Genomic DNA, 20,345 nt, shown 5'->3' with positions numbered 1-20,345 from the left:
GGGGGAATGACATGCAGCAAAGGGCCGCAGGTCGGAATCAAACCAAAAAGCATGCATTTTTGATAAGAGGTTAACCAGTGCAGGTTCCCTGTCCATTGTTATAGTGCAAGTAACATGGTATAATTTCAACAATGTTAAGTCTTAATATTAATATATTTTTTATTTTACTTTAAATTTTAAAGCATTTTTGCTCCGTTTTGTTGTCATGCATTTACTTGATCCTTTATATTCATTCAAATGACAATGATAAGTAATGTTGTGATACTGATACTACATTACAGGGTTACACACTGATATTGTATGTTATATTTTACCTTTTGAAACATACACCTCAAAAACACTGAGTTAAATTTGTATTTACAAAGTTATTGTTGATTGACAACAAGAGGATCATTGAAGTAGTTGCATTTTTATTCACTTAAAGTTTATATTTTTGGAGAGCTATAAATATTTTTATTCCAATTTTATTTGTATTCCAATTTAAAGGCATTTTGATTCCATATAATAAAAATCAAGCTATCATCTCCTGGTGGTTATTGACTGTTCATTTGAAATACATATGACCTAACAATATTTACAGATGTAGTAATAATAATAATCAATGTGGTATAATGTGGTACTGAGATTTCCCTGCATTGGAGACTGCAGTCATGTAGGCTTATGGCAGTCATTTGTTTAGCACACTATCATAACATTTTATGAGATGCATTAACATTAGAATACAGTATTTGTCACAATGTTCATTTTAGGCAAGTAAAATAACTGGTTTGCAAGTGTTTGGTGTAGGTACATATAAGTTTGGCAAAAGGGATTCAGTCAAGATTAAACAAAAATTTAAAAGTTTTTTTGAAAACAGGTGGAATTAAAGGTCTCATCCAAAGGGAAAAAAACGGTGTGTATTTGTGTGTACAATACATGTTTAAATGTTCAGCTCATTTGAGAAAGCTTTGTGAAAGCATGGTGGACTTAAAGATGCTATGAGCCACCAGGATATTTTAAAAAGAACACGGCTAATTACATTTTTGTCTGAGTTAAATTGAGTAAACTGTGGGGCAAAATGAAAGTTTGTGGATTAAACAGTAGCATTTATCTTGTATTCTTTGCCGTTATTATAGTGTTGTAGTGGGGGGAAAAAGCTAAATGTAATTCCAGTTTGTACAGTACTACTCATGCATCCATGCCCATAACAAGGTTAAGTATCACTGCTTAAAGCACTTCTGGTTAGACCCCATCTACATTTCGTTGCTATTTATTTGTGACATGTGCAATGAAAATAAAGTTGAATCATAATACAGGCTAGCCTGAAGGTCTTGTTGCGCTTACCAAATGAACCCACCTGTTTCAAGAAGGAAGTCCTCACTGTGTGGACGAATGGCAAATTGTTGGAAAAACACAAACTGTCAGGAGTAATATATATATATATATATATATATATATATATATATATATATATATATATATATTTTTTTTTTTTTTTTTTACATACACACACACATATATATATATATATATATCTTGTACCTCACGTTATGGCTCCGTAGTATACGTTTTTGTAAAAATAGGCTAACGATTGTGTCATAACCACGCTACTTACTGTCGCATGGTAGAGGAATTACCGTATAGTACAGGAGAAGCTCGCAGGCAGTTTGGACTTACATTAGCTGTTTAAGTTTAATTACTTATATTAACTAGCATTTTAGCTAGCAATAATTAGCCTGTGTCCATGTTATCTCCTTACATATACCTACGCTCTCCTTCTCTGCAAGATTGGGAATTATTGAGATTTCTCTTGGCACAGCTACCAGAAGACTTACAACTTTCAGACACGTTGCTCACGTCACATTTACGTTGTTTCTCTCAGTTGGAGGCTGCGCAGTAACGCTCAGCGCTCACCGGAAAAGTGCTTCTAAAGGCCTTCACTGGTCTCCATCCAGAGCAACGGGATCTGTTGGTCCATTCTTATATACAGTCTATGATGATTACAACCAAACATCCAAGATGGTGTATACTTTCTTTCTCGCTCTTCTGCTGCTCAGTAGCACTGTGCTCAGTGCTGCCACTAGTGACCAGAAGCTATATTGCAACTGTCTGAAACTAATACAAAGAGGGCTTTTGTTCCCCTAACTTGACAACATTGTGTGTCAATCCTTTTCATATAAATACTGTGTGGTAATTTAGATGTCTTTATTAGCAACAAAAGCAACACAATTTACAACATACAATGTTTTCTTCACATCAACCCCTTTTGAGAAAGCAAGATAGGAAACAGGATATTCCTCTTAAGCTTTTATTAATATTTAAGTTTGCTTTTTAAGGATGTTCATTATGTTACACAGAGAAATTAGCCACACAATTAAAATTGATTGCACTCTCTTTACCTTTAATCTTTTTTATTGTTAAATTTTCTCCCTTATCAGCGCTAATGCTATAAAAGTTACACAAGAACTATCACACTGTTAACTAACTTGTGAGCACATTGGGACAGTAAGCTAACACTTCACAGAGATTTAAAAGAAATCTCAAAACATAGAGGGGGAAGAAAAATATGATCAAAGTAAAAGTTAAGAGACAAAGAAAGACAAAATGGACAAGCATTTACAATCACACAGCCCTGCTCAATTCTCCACAATAAGTACCACTCCTTTTCCTTATTTGGCAATTTTATTTTCTGGGCTCCACGCATTACCCCTTATTTGGTAGATGCTCCCATGCCCAACTGTTGAGTTTCCATTGAAGTCTGGGAGGAGAATTTACATTCTACATGTCAGCACTTTGGACAGCAACAAAAGTGCCTAAAACATGACGGCATCCTGGTGTGACGTCACATTTTGCATTAACACCCTATAGCACAAATCATCCTAATATCAAGATTTGTGTTTGCCTTATTAAACGCAGCAGTTGTTAGCGTTTAAAAGGATGGATGTGAATTGCATGTGATGGGCCAGACGGGAGTGACTTAAAAATAGATTATTGTCATCACAACCATCATTAATATCTCCCAAATAGGCCTACGCAGTCTGTTCAAAGCTCAAATCTGAGGCTCTCCACTGACTTTCTTGTCACTGCCTTCATCATCCATCTCTACATCATGTGAAAGAAACAAGCAACCTCCAACTGACTCATAAAAATGATACTGCTTATTAAAGAAAAATAAATCAGATGCAACGCTGCATCAAAATGTGGGCACACAGCTGGCATGCTTAAAAATGGATATCGGATTGGGTCCTTTTTGAAGTACGGTCAGTCCAACAGCTACATGTCGTAGGGCAGTGGTAAGCTTTTTGTTGAATTTATTTATTTTTATTTATTTTGGGGCTCTTAGTTTTGGCAGTAAGAATGCTTATTGGCTGCAAATCCAGATTGGTTGTTTAAGGTGCAGATATTGGCTAATACTTTTCCATTATCAAAAGGCTAAATATTTTGCCTCTTTTTTGCTGTCCCAAAATGTGTTGGCAGTGAAGGGGCTGGTACATTGTCATAAGTCACAGGGGATGTAGATGGTCTTAAAACTAAATTACTAAACTTTTCCATAGGACCCTGGCTTTCTTTGCTGCATGAATTGTGCTTTCAGGATACACATGCTTTCATACACCTCACATGTACTTCCTCAGACACACACACCTCGCAACAATCACAACACAATTCTCTTGACCCTGTTGCTTTAATAAAGCTGCTTGTTGCGAGAGAGGAGCTTGTGTTCATTTTACCTCACATCGCACAGAAACTCAAGTATGCTAGCTGGGTTTGTTAGGAGGTATCCATGCACAGGCAAGGCTAAGAGACTACAACCCAGATGATAAACACAGTGATCCCTTCTGGCAGTGCCTAACACTGAAATGCAATATCCATACTACCATGCTTAGTGATGTAATGCACCCTGTTGGGTAGTACACAAGCGTGGATATTAGGACACGCAGTGCGAGACTGCCAGCAATATTGGAAGCACTATTTAATGTGCGACTAGTGTTAATGATAGGATGCTAGCTAGCTAAAGCTAACACCCTCACCTATGCTTAACTTTAGACCGCCATTTCCGCTAAACAAAACAGCACACACAGATGCACACACACCCAAATCCACGCAACTCATTAGCAGAATATAAAAGAATATTATCCAGTCAATATCCACATGGGCTGATACCAGGCATGCAACTTCCAAGTCCAAAAAAAAGAAAGAAAAAACAAACGTTTCCTGCCCACCTCCTCAAATTCAATGGGAAAACAAAACTTATAGACGGGGGCAAATGGAAGGAACCAGGCAACATCAAGGAGGAACTAGTCACTATAATGGCTCTCATTGGCTGTTACCACTCGACGGGTCAACCAATCAGTAGCTTCAGCCATTTGCTGAGGCAGGTTACAAATGAGAATAAAATCTGATTAAAGAAATTAAAATAACACAATAAAAACTAGCTTAAAACGTAGTAGACACACATTGTTATAAGTATCTCTGCTATGTTTTTTTTTTTTTTGTCTATGTTGTTTTAAACTCATTGTGTAATAAAGAGAAAAGGTGTTACTGTTTTTTTTTCTATTACATCATCATCATCATTAGCTGTAACATCATTATCAACAACATAATCATCTGCATCAACAACAATAACGCGTTCAGAATTATTACTATTGGTTAACGCAAGATGTGCAGTCTCTATAGGGCCTCCTTATCTAAATTAAAGGGCTCTATTGGCTGACGGAGGCTCCAATAGAGGGGAGGGAGAGAGGAACGGTGGCCATTCTTTCCCCACCTGCCCCCTTTTTTTATTAATCTCTTGCTTATATGTCTTATATTCATTGTAGAACAGCCCAATCCACTCTTTTTCAGCTGGAAGGGGGATGTGAGGAGCAGGGCTGTTACAAAATAAGGAAGGTTTCTATTTTCCTATGAAATCACTATTTTTCTCTCCCTCCCTCCCTCTCCCTATCTCTAGTCCTATTCTGCTGTTTTGGGGAATGATGGGAGTTGTTTAGTGACAAATAAGTAATCCATTCGTCTTGTTCCTAGATTATCGTCAAGCTTCATCTTTCCCTTTCTTTCGCCTCCGCACTCATCTCTTTCTCACTCTCACTCACTTTCTCTAGCTATCATTTTTCATTCAGCAAGACACCTCCATCGTTTGGGAGGGGCTGGGTGGCATCTGGCCGCCCTGCGAGCCCTGGGACAGGGTGCGGGAGCGAGAGCGGGACCCGTCCATGGAGTAGGAGGAGGAGAGGGAGGTGGTGCGGGAGCGGGACAGGCGGGTCATGCAAGATGAAGCCACTGTGGAGAGAAATGAAGACAAAAATTTGCTTTACTAATTAGAAATCCATGGAAAGACTACGCAACATCTAAAAGCTGGCATCATTATATATATTTTTCTTATTGCTGACAAACCCAATGAAAAGACAAGAGAAGTAACAAATCTTACTGTAGCCCATTCCCTGGATGAAATACTTGAAAGCCTCAGTCAGTTTAGCAGGCTGCAGGCACAAAGAAAAGAAAGTGTTTTACATTCAGTACGATCACTAATTATTACCTGAACTAGGTAATAATATTGCAATTTGGCGACAACACATGGCAGCCAAGGGTAACAGTTTTAATTTAAAGGACCACAAAACCCAGATTCCTACCCTTTCTGAGTGTTTGTTTTCTTTCTTTGGGATAAGGGAACTGGCGATATTACTTCAATAGCAGTTTGAGATTTCATTCTTGGTGCGCTGCTTCTGTTTCAGATCATGTCTTGTATTTCTTTCCTTTGTTTCAATGCACCAATTCATGTGCACGAAAAATAATTCATGCAAAAATGGTGCATAAGTTAGAGTGATGGCATGTTTTTTCTCTGTTGAAGGCCCACCTTGTGATGGCTGATTAAACATGTATGTTTAAAAAACAACACAGCTTTAACATCAGTTTTAAGTATCAATAAGAGGCTGTTAGTTTGTTGTTACCTGGGTCAGCTGAGGGAGACCACCAGCATCAGCCATCTTTGGAGAACGGAGAGAAGAAGTGTGTAAGAGTGAATGACAGAATAAAGTGTAATGAAGAGAGAAACATTAAAGACTTTAAAGGTCAGTTACTGTACCTTCAGGAATGAGGTTGTTGTTGGGTCCATTTTGCTGTTGCAGTCCACCTAGTGGTTGCAGAAGGAAATACAGTAAACTGTTCAACAGTACATAGTTCACCCATTTCTAGCACTTAAAGCTAGAGTGCGTAGTTTCTGTCTCCCCCATGAGGAATTCTAAGTAATGACAACAAAACTGTCGACGCGTCCACATGATCCAAGCCCCCCCACCCCCAGCCCTTCACGCAGTTGCAAGTAGCCAAGGAAGACACGGAGGCTTAAAAAAACATGATGGACTTTTCAGAAGAGGTAATTATCTTTTATATCTATTTCTGCGCACGAAAGTCGCCAGACGACACAATCTTCTGAACATAGCCATACTGAGAAATACAGAGAGAGTTGTGTGGAGCTGATAGTCTTAATTAGCTTTGTAGCAACTCATTTGGCAATGGCTTGAATGTAACGGACGTTCATTAATATCAAAACGTTACGCACTAAATCTTTAAGGTAATTGTAATTCATTGCTCCTGGGTTGACCCACGTGATCTCTGAATTGTCATGACCAGGGATATATGGATAGCCATGTAGACTGGCTTGGTTTGAATTTCCAAAAAGAGGGTTGAACCCTGATCAGACAACCCTGGTAGGTGGTGTGAAAGTACTAGGCAAACAACTCTTAATGTGTTGATATAAATCAGAACACAGAGCAGCTGAAACTTACAGCAGCGTCCTCATATGGAGCCTGATCACCCACCACCAACATTACTGGACACCTGAAGTTGACAGAAATAGAATTTAGAAGGGTGGCATTTAGATTTATACAACAAAATAAAACACACAGATGAAAGTTTAGAGGTGATTTACTTGAAGGTGCTGTTGCGATCAATGTTCAAATCTCTGCGACTGGAGGGAAACAAAAAGACAAGACTTTGTTGGCCGTTGTTCGATGTGGAGTATATTTGTGTTTATGTAATGATGTCTGTGTGTGTGTGTTTACCTGTTGTAAGTCTTCCAGAAGAGCTCTATGTTGACCAGATTAGACGCTTTGGAGATGCGCTCTCTGTGAGACTGCACAAGTTCTGTGTTTGATGACAGCTCCTCCTGCAAGAAAAGAAGACTTCTTTTTCTAACTGCCACCCAAAATTATGCGAAACAAGTGACAAGGTAGGTATTTTCTGCAACTAATTAAAGATCTTTTTGGAAAGGATGTAGTATTTTGATACAATTATGAAAAATGTTTGCACTTAAAAGAAAAGAAAAAAGAAATGATTGTCCTTGTACCTGACTGAAAAGGTGGGACAGGATCTGCTCTGTGAGGGAGGACGTCACAGAGATGAGCTAGAGAGGGACAGCAGGAGAAATCAATAGGGTCGTTCATCATTTAGTAACTTTAATATGATAAACAATAACATAATCAATACTACTCTGGGGCACGAGCCATGCACGCAGTCACATAATTTCATATCCACCGCTAAACTTAAATTGATGGAGAAGTCGCATAAGGACTAACTAGATTAAAATACCACATGTTTCTGTGTACAAGACAATGCAGTCCTGACAGAAGGAAAGAAAGTAAGAAAGAAAGAAAGAAAGAAAGGCCTACCTTCTGTGCAGCCCAGTCTATCCATCCTCGAGTGTTAGGGTCGATGTTGACCAGAACCAGACCTTCCACTGAATCTGGGTTTGCAAGCTGATAGGATAGGAGAAAGGAAGCAACAGATGGGAGACAGATGGTGAGATCATGAGAAGAAAATCATCAAGACAGAATGTTTTTGGATGACTTCTGTGGACAAAATTATAGACAGAAATTAACATGAATAACACTGTGTAGTAAAATTCATACACAACACTTAAAGGAGCAGTGAGTCCCCCATGCTAGCATTAGTGAAGTACTATTATCACATTATTTTGCATTCTATTCACTGGAGGTTTTTGCTCAGGACAGGATTTGTTTGTTTTTTTGCTCATGACTGGAATGTTCCGTCATTGATTTATTAATGCCCCATTTGAATGCATTTCACAAATCTAAAAGTCACTGCTAGTGTTACTGCCGTGTCTCACTGCTAGTATTATTAGCTGCTGTCAGAACACGCAGGCTAAAAACAAACAAAAAATGACACTCACTGCGAACTTGGAGAGGACGTATGCTCCCACTCCCACACCCACTCCGATTACAGTACGGAAGCTGACAGAGGGACAAAACTAGTTAACAACAGAACATATTTACATATGTATTCCACCATACAGTACATTTAGCACATATAGCGCTATTTAAAAAAGTTTCTGAGACAGGGTTGCTTTGGGTACAGCAATAACGTGTGTGGAGCTGCATGGAGAGGTAAGTATATAATATGACTTACACAACAAGAAGAATCAGTTAAAATTCATGCACCTTCTGTGCGCGCGAGCCAAATGACATTCTGCTTCTTCTTACGTCAAAATAAATACCGTTAACTCACTTGAAAAACTGCAGGACGGCAGGGATCATCTCTGCTATGGTGTCCATGGAGGGATACTGGTAACTATAACAGGAAACACAACCAATCTCAGTCTAACGAACCGTCATAATATTAAAAACACAAACATCTCATTTTTTATTGTTAATGCAAAAAGTAAGGTAGCCCGTTGGCTGTCTGCCCAAACCTCTTTGTAATTATTGGAAATTACTCAACTTAAATGACGATGAAAGATTTTACTTTTACATACAATGGCTGACACTTTTATCCACAGGGATTTAAAAATGAGATCAGATTCAGTTTCTAGAATCACCAGCAGGAGTCAAAGGTCACAGCCGAGATGCCGTGACAATACAAGAACCGAAATCCTCCTGAGCCTGTGAAATAATCACGCAAGGGAAGAGAAATGATAGAGAAGTGCAGGGAAAAGAAATAAGAAGTGTGCAAAGAGAGAGAAAAGGACAGATTTTCTTTAAACCTCTGACAAGAGTGTATTAGAGACCGCAGAGGATGAGAGATGTGAGAGATGGTAGGAGAAGTATTTTTGGAAGAGATTAGGTTTAAGCCTGCCACAGAAGATTTTTTCTGTTTCTAAGAAATTTACTTAAACTTACTTTACTTGAAAAAATGAAGCAAAGTTACTGCAGTACGATGAGGGTAAACCAGCATGTCAATACACATACAACTAATTAATGTCGTACCCTGTGGGGTAGACAGCAGCCCCCTCCTCCTGCCCCGGAGCATCGACATGAATCAGAGTGAAGTTCTTGACAATCTCCTGCATCTCCTCGAACCTGAACAGAGGGGAGAAGCAGCTCTTACCTGCCAGAGAGGGAAAAAAAAGGAATCAATAAACCCAAAAGGAAACCAAAGGAAAGATTTTGAATTTACAAAGAGCTGAGAAATCAAAAAAAGGCTACGAGAGAGAGAGCTACTCACTGTCCAGACCCACATCATGGAAGGTGAGGATAGCAGGCCTGCGGGTGGTCCGTGTGCCGTGGAGGGTCACATGCAGAACACCGTGTGGGGTCTCAATACTGTGCTCCTGGAGAGAGCCAGAGAAAACAACCCCTTCTAACCCTAATTTTTTCACTGGGCACGTCTCTGCTGCGTTCCAGCTGCGTTCCGGTTTTGTTCCGTCCTCGGCCGCGCGCCATACCACACCGGGAGCGGCTCAGACGTGAGCGTCTTGCCTGCCTGACTCGCAGATTTTAATGTCTCTCGCAAGTAGACTCCTTTACAGAACAATCATGTGTTTATTAAACTAGTATCTACCTTCCACTCCAAGCACTCCTGTGATTAAACTCCATGCCTTCTCTTTTCTGGTGTAAAAAGGATCTGTGATGTCTATTATGTTTTTCCACGTCATCCGTGGTGTTGTAGAGGAGAGGTGTACGATATTGGGGGGTGTCTTGAACTGACCGGATACTCTCGCTATTTCCCTTCCTACCCAGCTGTCCAAACTGCCCGCAGCTCACGTGAAAATAGACCTGTTGCGTATCTTTAGCGGAGCTGCGTCACGCACGCTTCTGGGACGTGCCGTGGCGCAGCTAGTGGAATATCAAGCGTTGACTTGAATGGCTGCGGTTGCTCGAGTCGCGGGGCCCTCCGGAACGCAGCGCAGACGCGCCCGGTGTGATATTGACATTTCTGTAATGAGCTTGCATCAAACTAAAATCCCCTAGGATTTGTGTGATGTGTGCATTTGATCGTTTTTTTCTACTAGGGCCATAAAGACAAATAAACATTCCCTGTAGGCTTCAAAAGGTGGCTGTGAAAAGTTTGCTTTTTAACAAAGATGGAGTCAACTTGAATACAGTGGTTAATATGCATTAAAATATTATCCCGTTTTTATAGTTGAGAAAAAAAGTATTAAAGCATCCATAGAAACTTCTCCTTCCACTTTTCCGCTGTTAACAATTATGACCAGTATGTTACAAACATCATCATAATTTCACCCAAATAGATCTTAATTTACTGCTACCTTACTCAGGACATTTTCAGATAGCCCAGAAATGTGCGTTCCCTTTGAAATAAAATTGCAAACAATGAAGTCCAGCCTTAGTAAATAGTATTTATACAGGACACTTATATAGATATAAAGTGGATGGGACTGGATAGGTTTTGTCGTTGTAATGACAACCGTCTGGGAGAAGAGTACCACTTTTGTTTAAATGTAAGAATATAAGCATTATTAAAAGGGAAAAGTAAGTACAACATTTACCAAATCATCATTTAAACGATCTATTTTTTAATTCATTTACTATTAAATTATAACTGTTACAGTCGGATAAGATAGTTAAATTTTTTGTAAATGTGTGACTTCCTTTGTAAAAAATGTTCTATTTAAGCAATCCAAGTTGTTCTTCATTCCTGCCTGGGCCAATTGTTCCATTATGATTTTACTATATATTGTGTTTGTACTCCATACCATACAACCCATGACCTCTTCAGTCAAGCAATCTGAAATCTGAAAATAAACAGTCTTACCTGTCCTTGGTCCAGGAGTATCCGAGCAGCCAGTTCAGCATCCTGTGAGAAATGAAGGAATGAAATCTGAATGTTAGAATCAAGAATGTTAGATCAAGGTGTGATTAATATATATCTTTACTAAATGCCACTGAAGATGCCACGTCACTTTTGTCTCGTCTAGCAGAGGGAAAAGGTGATGGATGCAACAAACGATTGTTTTCATTGTTGTTGATTATTCTGCCAGTTATTTTCTTGATTGAGTCCGAGCAAACGTCTTCAATTTCTTGTTTTGTCCGACCAACAGCCCAAAACCAGTTTAAAGAAAATCTGTTTACTATAACGGCAGACAATGACAGGCAGCAACCCCTTAGATTTATGAACGTGAAACTATGAAATGTTTGGCATTTTTGATTGAAAAATGATGACTAATTGACTAATCAAATTATTTTTGTCTTTTTATTGTGTAAACTGTAAATAAAAACAAAAAGCATATACGAGAGAAAATTCTCAGCTTTTTGTTCGTTTATAGTCCTGTGATTTTCTGTTTTTATTTTCTTATTTATTATTGCTGTCCATCCCTGTCTGTCTGTTATTTATTGTATGTTAAAGTGTATTTTTATGTGCTGCCTTCTTGGCCAGGGCTCACTTGTAAAAGAGATTTTAATCTTAATGTGATTTTTCCCTGGTAAAATAAAGGTTAAATAAATAAAAAAAATGTTAAATGAGGTCTTGCTCCCTAACTAACACCCACACAGGGAAGAGGGGTGGCATTACACTCCCGATAAAGCAGTAGAGAACCTCTTCATTGGAGCAGGTGGTAGCAGAGTACCAGGGATTATATGGAAGAAGTCTGTCAGTGGGAGGCTTTAAATGGGATGTTCATTTGCAACCTTGGATCCATTTTACCTGCTAATAAATTACTAACATCACAAGCTCTTAGGAAATTAGCAGTCTGAGAAGTTCAAGTGCTGATGGGCGTCCCGGAGGTTTGGTTAATAGACAAAAGGCACATGGCTGCATTATAAAGGTCACTAGTTTAATCAATATAAAGCATATTCTTGATCACAGAGCTTAGCATGAGGGCGGAGGCGGATGTCGCAGTGACCGATGGAGGTTCGGATATAACCTAGAACCTCCCAGTCTTCATTTCCTCCTCCGAATCACCCGTCACACCCCCATGGGGCATGATGTAGCTAGTCTATATCCTTGACATTCCACTTCCGGGATTACACCGGTGCCGCTTGAAATTCCGCCGGATGCATGTATTTTTGCCGATGTCCATTTCCTTCTGCTTTCTTTGTGTTGGAATTTTAAACTCCAGTGGATTTATGAGGACTATGGTTAACTGCTCCTCAGATCTCTGCAGGGTAAATCCAGACAGCTAGCTAGACTATCTGTCCAATCTGAGTTTTCTCTCGCACAACTCTTAGCGCCGCCCATGACGATTGTGATTGGTTTAAAGAAATGCCAATAAACCTAGAGCACATTTTCCTCCCATCCCGGAATGCTGTGTGGACTAGCCCGACCCTCCTCTGCTCCCCAGCGTGTGGATGGTCTGGCAAAGCGAGACTATGATGTAGCTGATGCTACAGGGAGAGTAATGACTGTCACAGATTCATTGCTAAACAAGCTCCAGCAAATACCATCCTAAATACTCACTAGAAAACAAAAAGGGTATTAATCCGCAGCTGAAAATACTCCTCAACAAAAAACACTTTTTACTCCTGTATGAGTAATGCTGGCTCAAAACTAGAGTGCCTAGATATTTTAGGAATTAGGAATACTGAGCCTTTTCTTAAAATTAAACTACATATTTGTGAGCAGTTATTAAATATTTACACTCTCAACAGGAACTAGTGGGCTTGGGGCTGAGTGCAACAGAAAAGGTAGGGAAGTTGGAAAATGAGAGACCGACTAACATTTTCCTGTTTTTAGTCTTTTCAACAGATTTGTTGACAATAAGGAAAATACAGAACACCAGCCTAAAATGTTAGATATTCTTTCTTTTAAAAGTGTGCTTTTGTTTGGTCCTCAGATACACCATATTCTTCCAAGACAAAATGTTTTCAACAACAACATAATAGTACTTTTGAGTTAAAGGAATATAGTATAGCCTATTAATAACTGGATGTCCTTTGTAAATCTGTTTTGTTTGAGTGCTGTATTTCCCCGTTTGCCCACCAGGTGTCAGCAGTAAGAGACAAACGGCTCTGCTCTGCAGCGCTGCATCCACACAACAACATCAGCGCAGCAGAGCAGAGGAGCTGCTCTCGCTCCCTCGGGGCTTTGACGTCAATCCGGAGCCATCGCTGCAGCTGTGCACAAACACACAAACAGTCATGCACACATGTTTTGAAACACATGCTGTCACATGTAGGCTTTGCTCAGACTCAAAAGCTCAAACTCACATTCATGCACAGCAAGGACACAAATGGTACCACACTCACACACAAACCGACCTTTGTTTTTTGTCTCCTGGGACGCACGCACGCATGCATGCATGCACGCACGCACGCACGCACGCACGCACGCATGCACGCATGCACGCTCCCCTGTGGTTTCAGATTATGCACACACTGACTGCTCATGTGTGTTTTTACATGCCTGGATAACATTAAAGTCAGCCCATACTATATGTGTTTTTTACGGAAGCGTATAACATTCACCATAGAAAAAAAAATGTTGACACCTTATCTCGTAATTTCGAGAAAAGATCTCGTAATTATGAGAAAAGATCTCGTAATTATAAGAAAAGATCTCGTAATTATAAGAAAAGATCTCGTAATGCATTTTCACAACAGAAAACAGCTCTCTTGTGAAGCTTTCAGGCTAGCTGATGCCATGGAAGGAAATAGGCCTACGTCATGTGTTGTTTGTGTTTTAAAGATGAGACAGGGTTTTTAATCCACAATGAGCGTGTGCTCAAACGTTAATGTACAAACCAACATCATCACCAAAACCTAGCTTGTAGCTACTCTTCTTCGTCTCCCTTAATACCAACATACACCATGGTCATATACCTAGACACCCTCCGCTGGTCACACTAGGTATTACAGTTGATTCATTACAACACACGTCTCACCTGTTGAGTTTAGTTTAGTTTTTATTTTGGTTTGGATTTGAGACATTGGGAGATGCTAATGTCTTTAAGTACTATAGATGGGATTTTTATCAGTTTGTCGACTTTGCACAGGCACCTCAGGACTTTGCGGTTGTTCCGGGGGAAAGCCCATACTGATCTGTTCAACAGATATGTCCATTAACTAATACTATCTATAAAGTTACATAAGACGTATCACGCTAACTTAACCCAGCTGAATTTAATGTTACCTCTCAGTGGTAGCCAACAGTTGATCACTGAGCCGTGGCCTACTGACAACTAGCTAGATATGCCTCCTTCCAGGTGTTTAAAATTATCTCACAATTACGAGATCTTTTCTCAAAATTACGAGATCAGGATCTCGTAATTAGTTAAGGTGTCTACATTTTTTTTTCTATGGTGAATGTAATACGCTTTCGTAGTTTTTGCATGCAGCCTGTGTGTAAAATATGTCCATGTGTGCACATATTTTTGTATGTATGCGTGTGAGACATCATCTCTGACCTTGGCCTCAGCCTGACCGGTGAGTAAAGGCTTCTCCTCCGTGATGGCGATCTCCTGCATTTCTGTGGTCATGGTGTCACCTCCTGTACAGGTAAAAGAGACCAGAGCATGAAAATATGTAGCTTCTGTTCACTGCCCCGTGACAATGAATACATCTTATTCCTACTCACATTAACCCCTCACTCCGCGATATGGGAACAGGTTGGTACACATGCACACACACACACACACACACACACACACACACACACACACACACACACACACACACACACACACACACGCACACACACACACACACAAAGTGATTAAATACCGTACTTTTCCCTCTGGGACTTTGCTTGTGCTGTGGGACCTTACGGAAGTTAATTAGTAATTAGTGCCGGAAGAGATGAGCAGAAAAGAATTGTGGGACAAAAAAGAAAGAGCTAGAATAGAAGAGGAGGGATGGATCAGCATGGACACATTTTGGGATGGGTAAAGACAGGTGTGATGACATGCGGAAAGAGAAATAAAAGCATAAAGAGATGAAGGTGGGTGATGAAACGTGACAGAAAAGAGACGTGGATGTGACAAATGAGAACCACCTGAAGGGAGAACTGACTGACAAACAAGTGGCTGATAAGGACGAAGTGAAGGAAAAAACACTTTGTATTGCATTACTTTTATCTAAGGAAGGTTAGTCGAGCATGTCCCTTATTTTCACACCTTTACAGCCACAATGAGTGCACTGGAGCAGCTCCAATTTAAATGCTGCGCCCGAGGGCATCACAAAAGGTAGTTGTTGACAGAGGTAGACTTAAGTTCATTTCATTGACATTTCCACAATTGATCTGTCCACAGGTCTGGGATATCAAACTGACGTTTTATAAATAACAACTGAAGACATGCAGCTCTTTACATGTTTACAAGTGCAGCTCTGTCTCGATTGCTTCTGCTGCAGTATTAATGAATGACGGCTATGGCCACGGTGGCCAAACTATTAGTGTAACTTCACACCAACTGTATTATGTATTTGTCATTGCAGTATTTGGAGTCAGACTGACATTTATCAATTCACAGATTCTCCCCCTGCAATTACATTAGACACAAATGGATAGATGAAATGTAAGCTTAGCTAACTGTAAGATAGATAACCACTAATTTGTTGTGTAATTTCAGAATTCCTCTAATGCTATAAGGGAATATTAAATGTAAGTGAGCAAGAGGTTGTTATTGTGTCCATTTGACATTTAAAGCTGAAATATGGGACCTTCTGACATCACTTGAGAGTCATGCTCTCATAAACCGTTGACTGTTTTCTATCTGCAGACTTGGCATTACATCAGGCAAGTTGGTGTGTGTGTGGTGTTTACGTGCATGTGTGCTCTTATCAGAAATTAACTGCTGCCCCGGCGGGCCTGTGTCTATCTGGGTCTCAAACAGAAACGATTAGTCACCAAAGCAACCCCCACTACGCACACAAATGCCTAAAATAAAGTGATTCCAACTTTTACATGTGTCAATAATTTCTGGTTTGTTTGCTTTTTGTCTTAATAGTCTTTGTATTAATAAACTGAATACATGTTCTTGTCTCAGGAAACATCTGACATTTTATAGACCAAATGAAAATAATCTTTAGTTGCAGTCCTGGGAACTATATCAACCTCTAAAATACTTCGACAAAGCAAAGTTTGACACTTCAGAATTGGAAAAAAAAGAAAAAGACAAATACTAAATCTTTTAAGTCTGACTGACACCCCCTGATATTGCTTGCTATATAATGTATGCAAATGTAAGTTAGGTAGATAAGCCTTAATAAACAGCACATTAAAGGGTAACTACCGTTTTTTTCAACCTGTTTTTTCCTATGTTTTTGTGTCTAAGTGACTGATGGGAACAATAATCTTTGACATCGGTCCAGTATTAAGCGAGAACGCTGCAGTCGGCAGCGGTGAAACAAGCTACAATGTAAGTCAATAGGGCAATTGTCTAGCTTGTATTTACCTTCACAAAAGTGCTCATTTTGTTGCTGACAGGCTCAGATTAATATTCTAAGTGTCTGACAACATTATGGAAAGGATTCCTACAGAGATAGACCTTTAAAACCTATTTGAGACCTTTCTGTTTAACCAGAAACGGCTCTAAAGTCGCTAGCGCTAAACCCACCAGACTCCATTTAAAAAAGCAATACTTTTAGCGTGTATAGAGCCAACATATTTTCACATGTAAATCGGTAAACTGTGTTTATTTCAACCAAAACTAGAGATGCGATGGTTGGAAAAGTGGAAAGACTACCCAAAACAGCTTTTCATAGTTTTATTTTGTTTCTGTCGACTTTGAATGAAGTGTATTTTACGATGCTAAAATTACTGTTTATTTACATGGAGTCTGGTGGGTTTAGCGAACGCAATTCCACAGATGTTTTTATGTTTAAAAAAGGATCTTACTCTTTAACAGAAAGGTTGTTTGCTTGCTTAATACTGGACCAATGTCAACGATTGTTGTTCCCATCAGTCTTAGACACAAAAAACTAGGAAAATAGGGCCAAGGTTGAAAAAAACGGTAGTTACCCTTTAAATTGTCTCCAAACAATCAGAAACATTTTTTGCTTTCCCACCGGTTGTCAAGCTCAGAAGCAACAATAGCACATCTGGAGCTGGTAGGACTTCAGTATCTTACTCAGACACTTCAGTGGGCCGGGCAGCTGCTTGCTGACACGCAGCCTTGAACCGGGCCATTCATTCTCTCTCTGATACTGTAGATTGCTGTTCCACACAGCCCATCCCCCACTATTTTTATAGGTCTCTGTTATGTCCTGACATGGCTGCAGAGTAAATTGGTTTACACGCTCCTCTGTGTATATTAATAGGTGCCTGGTATGACACCATTTGGATGTTTGGAGGGGGAAGTTATGCTGCAACAGGATCTCTGTAGCGTTTCTGTGTAAAGCATGTGATTCACTAGGAATCCACACAATGAAATGCTTTTAAAAAGGGACTCTCAGCTTTTAATAAGAAAATTATAATGATTTTTTTTTTTTTAATAAAAACACACTAATATTATTCAAACAATAAACAAATAAAAAATTCAGTGTTGTGTCTTGAAAATGTCAGAAAAAAGCAAGAGTTGTTATCGCAAACTTCTTAGAAAACAGTTAGCATTCATTTGGAGTCTTGTGTCTAGCCACCCTACGAACATAAGTCCAATATATATCCTCCTATAAGCTTGTTTTGGTTCCCACAACTCCTGATAGAAATATCTGTCAATGCTCCCTTATGTTTTGTAGCTAGTTGCTAACTTTGTCTATCTACCATCTGATGCTGGACAGTTAGTACAGTGGTTTAGCCTTCTGCAGCTGGAAACAACGCTGATGAGAGCCATGAGAGTGAACCTAAACAATTAGCTTAAAGACGCTAACATGTTGAGCAGAACTGCCGAGTCGGTGATAGTTATCTGTGGGTTAGTCGCTATAAGCAACATCTTTCACATTATGTAGTAATTCCTTCTATTGTTAATATAAAAATATGAATTAGAGCAGCCTTAAACAACAGAAACAAAATACAGAATATGTATAAAACGTTGACCGAAGTTCCATCTCCATGACAACTGAGGAAACTCCATCCACAGATGAAGTCCATGAGATGAGATGGTTGAAAGTGGAAAAAATTTGAAAGTGGACCTTGAGTTGTTTTTTTTGTCATACTTAATGCATAGAATATGTTTCATAAAAAGTAGAGCTTGAGTTATTGCATGAAAACGGAAAACTATATACTTTGCTAATACTCTTATTAGTTAACTCAACTGTATAGACTTTAACAAAGCGTTGTGAGAGCACTTTAGGATAATTTATTCAGTATTATAGACATAAACCCAACTGAAGTTCGATGTAACATCACAGTGTGGTCATTGATATGAGCAGTTATATTATGTGCTGCCAAAGCCTGCCAACAGACAAGGTGGTAGAAAAAGGCAGTCACAGCATCGATACAAATCTCGCCCATTATACTTAATCTGCTCTCTCTCCCTTACATACACACTCTCCTCTGCAGAATTTTCTGATGCTGCCACATTTTAATCGGCCTAACTTGCTCCATCATCCATCTTTATTTATCTCTACCTCCGCCTCTCTCTGAGTCTGTGTGTTTTAGAGCGTGTAATAACTGCTAAACTGCACAGGAGGCATCGTCTGTCACCATGGTGAGAGAAACAGAGAGATGGAGAAAAAAAAAAGCAGATTTGCATAAAGAGCAAGAAGGGAAGAAGACTGGGAAAAAAACAGGGAAAAGAATGTGTTGCTGGCTGAGAAAAGGAATAAAGCACTAATTTGCCTCTACTCTTTTTCCACAGTTAAGCTGTCAGAAAACAGTTGTTAGGCTCATCTGTTGTACCGAAAAGGTTCCACAGATATCAGGCTGCGGCGGATTATTGCTCCAGCTAAATTAATCCAAGCTTGTTTTATGCACATTCATAATCATGCAGAGCAATGGCATTTCAGTCGCTGTTAGGCCATCTCATTCCAACACACACACAATCTGTTTTCTTTAATGCATCCTGTCATTCATCCTCGTCCTCCCCCCCAGTTTTTTCCCCTCTCTCTTTTTCTCTCACGTTGTCTCCATCTCTTCATCCTTTGATGCAATGTCATCACACAGTAACTCTGGAATCAAAAGCTGGTTTGAGCTACGTAAGAGTGCGAGCTGCAGGTCTGGTGATGTTACAGTGAAAAGCCGGAGTGATAAACATACTGTGGAAAGTTGAGGGTGCGGTTATGTGGTGAAGGTGAATTTTGAAAGCCAGTGTTTACTGTACACCCTATACGGCACCCTACACCAAAGTTTATGAATTGTAATGGTTTTCGATAGTTAATGACTCATTTATTAAAGCTTTATAGACGAGTAACAGACCAGTAATAAGGAAACCTTTTAGTAAAATGTATAAATTGTGCCTTATAGCCTGGAAAAAAATGGTACTAAACTTGTATTAGTAATAATGATAATAATAAATTGTTACATGCATACATACACAACGTAAAATATAAGACAAAAGTATTTCACTATGAAAAAAGAAAAAGCAAGAATAAGCTAAATAAATAAATAAATAAATAAATACTCTTAAATGAATACATCTTGTCCAAAAGGAAGTAGGAGGAAGACAAAAATGCTTTTCGGTTCCTACCATTTTTGAAATGTCCATACCTTTACATCTTTAATTACAAAAATAACCCATATCAAAGTTTATCAATACGCAACCATACAACCCTATAACAGAAAACATCTTCAAAATCCCAAAACATTTGCCGATCAATCAATTGATGTTGAAGTTACTATTCCATTTAGTCTAAGTTAATATTTCCTTAATTAAATCATTTATTTATGTACCATCCTTAAGCTACTGTCCATCCAGTATATTTATCAAGTACAATTTAAATTCTAAATAGATCACAACTAAACCGAAGCTCTGCTGCTGAGATCATTCTGTACTGCAAATATATGTAAACCTATAGCTGCAGACAGACGACACTCCCTGCACATACCAAACTGCTACCCATATGCCAAAAATACCGAAGATACCACTTGGAGCACAACCCCTACTTGAAAAAAAAACTTTTGCATCAATGTGATGAACAATCCTCCAGAAAACGTATTCTAATCACGATAAATATGAATATTGCAACATAAGATAACATATCCTCTAAAAAAGGAGGAGACGTGGCCATCTTTATTAAGAAATGTTTTCTGTTACTATAGTTAGCTCGGTTTCTACTCCGAAGTGTTTTGAATATTTGGCCTTAAGT

At 39.2% G+C, this 20,345-nt stretch overlaps 1 protein-coding gene across 1 annotated transcript in view; it reads right to left on the bottom strand.

Moving 5' to 3' along the window:
- Window positions 1-2,273: 2,273 nt before the first annotated feature.
- The window catches only part of ndrg2 (NDRG family member 2), a 33,771-nt gene continuing 15,699 nt past the window's right edge, over window positions 2,274-20,345 (bottom strand). The window contains exons 2-16 of the mRNA XM_031304418.2: window positions 14,570-14,652; window positions 10,984-11,025; window positions 9,433-9,538; window positions 9,195-9,315; window positions 8,497-8,559; window positions 8,162-8,222; window positions 7,641-7,727; window positions 7,319-7,375; window positions 7,035-7,138; window positions 6,902-6,940; window positions 6,759-6,810; window positions 6,059-6,106; window positions 5,925-5,960; window positions 5,405-5,456; window positions 2,274-5,256 (exon numbers count right to left, since the gene is read on the bottom strand). Coding sequence (XP_031160278.1) covers window positions 5,093-5,256; window positions 5,405-5,456; window positions 5,925-5,960; window positions 6,059-6,106; window positions 6,759-6,810; window positions 6,902-6,940; window positions 7,035-7,138; window positions 7,319-7,375; window positions 7,641-7,727; window positions 8,162-8,222; window positions 8,497-8,559; window positions 9,195-9,315; window positions 9,433-9,538; window positions 10,984-11,025; window positions 14,570-14,641 — 1,104 coding nt within the window. The 5' untranslated portion in view covers window positions 14,642-14,652 and the 3' untranslated portion in view covers window positions 2,274-5,092. The remainder of the gene's footprint in view (window positions 5,257-5,404; window positions 5,457-5,924; window positions 5,961-6,058; window positions 6,107-6,758; window positions 6,811-6,901; window positions 6,941-7,034; window positions 7,139-7,318; window positions 7,376-7,640; window positions 7,728-8,161; window positions 8,223-8,496; window positions 8,560-9,194; window positions 9,316-9,432; window positions 9,539-10,983; window positions 11,026-14,569; window positions 14,653-20,345) is intronic.

The sequence above is a fragment of the Sander lucioperca genome, chromosome 17 (genome assembly GCF_008315115.2).
Source record: "Sander lucioperca isolate FBNREF2018 chromosome 17, SLUC_FBN_1.2, whole genome shotgun sequence".
Taxonomy (NCBI): Eukaryota; Metazoa; Chordata; class Actinopteri; order Perciformes; family Percidae; genus Sander; species Sander lucioperca.
The sequence above is the reverse complement of the archived record's forward strand: the minus strand, read 5'-3'. Positions and strand labels throughout refer to the sequence as shown.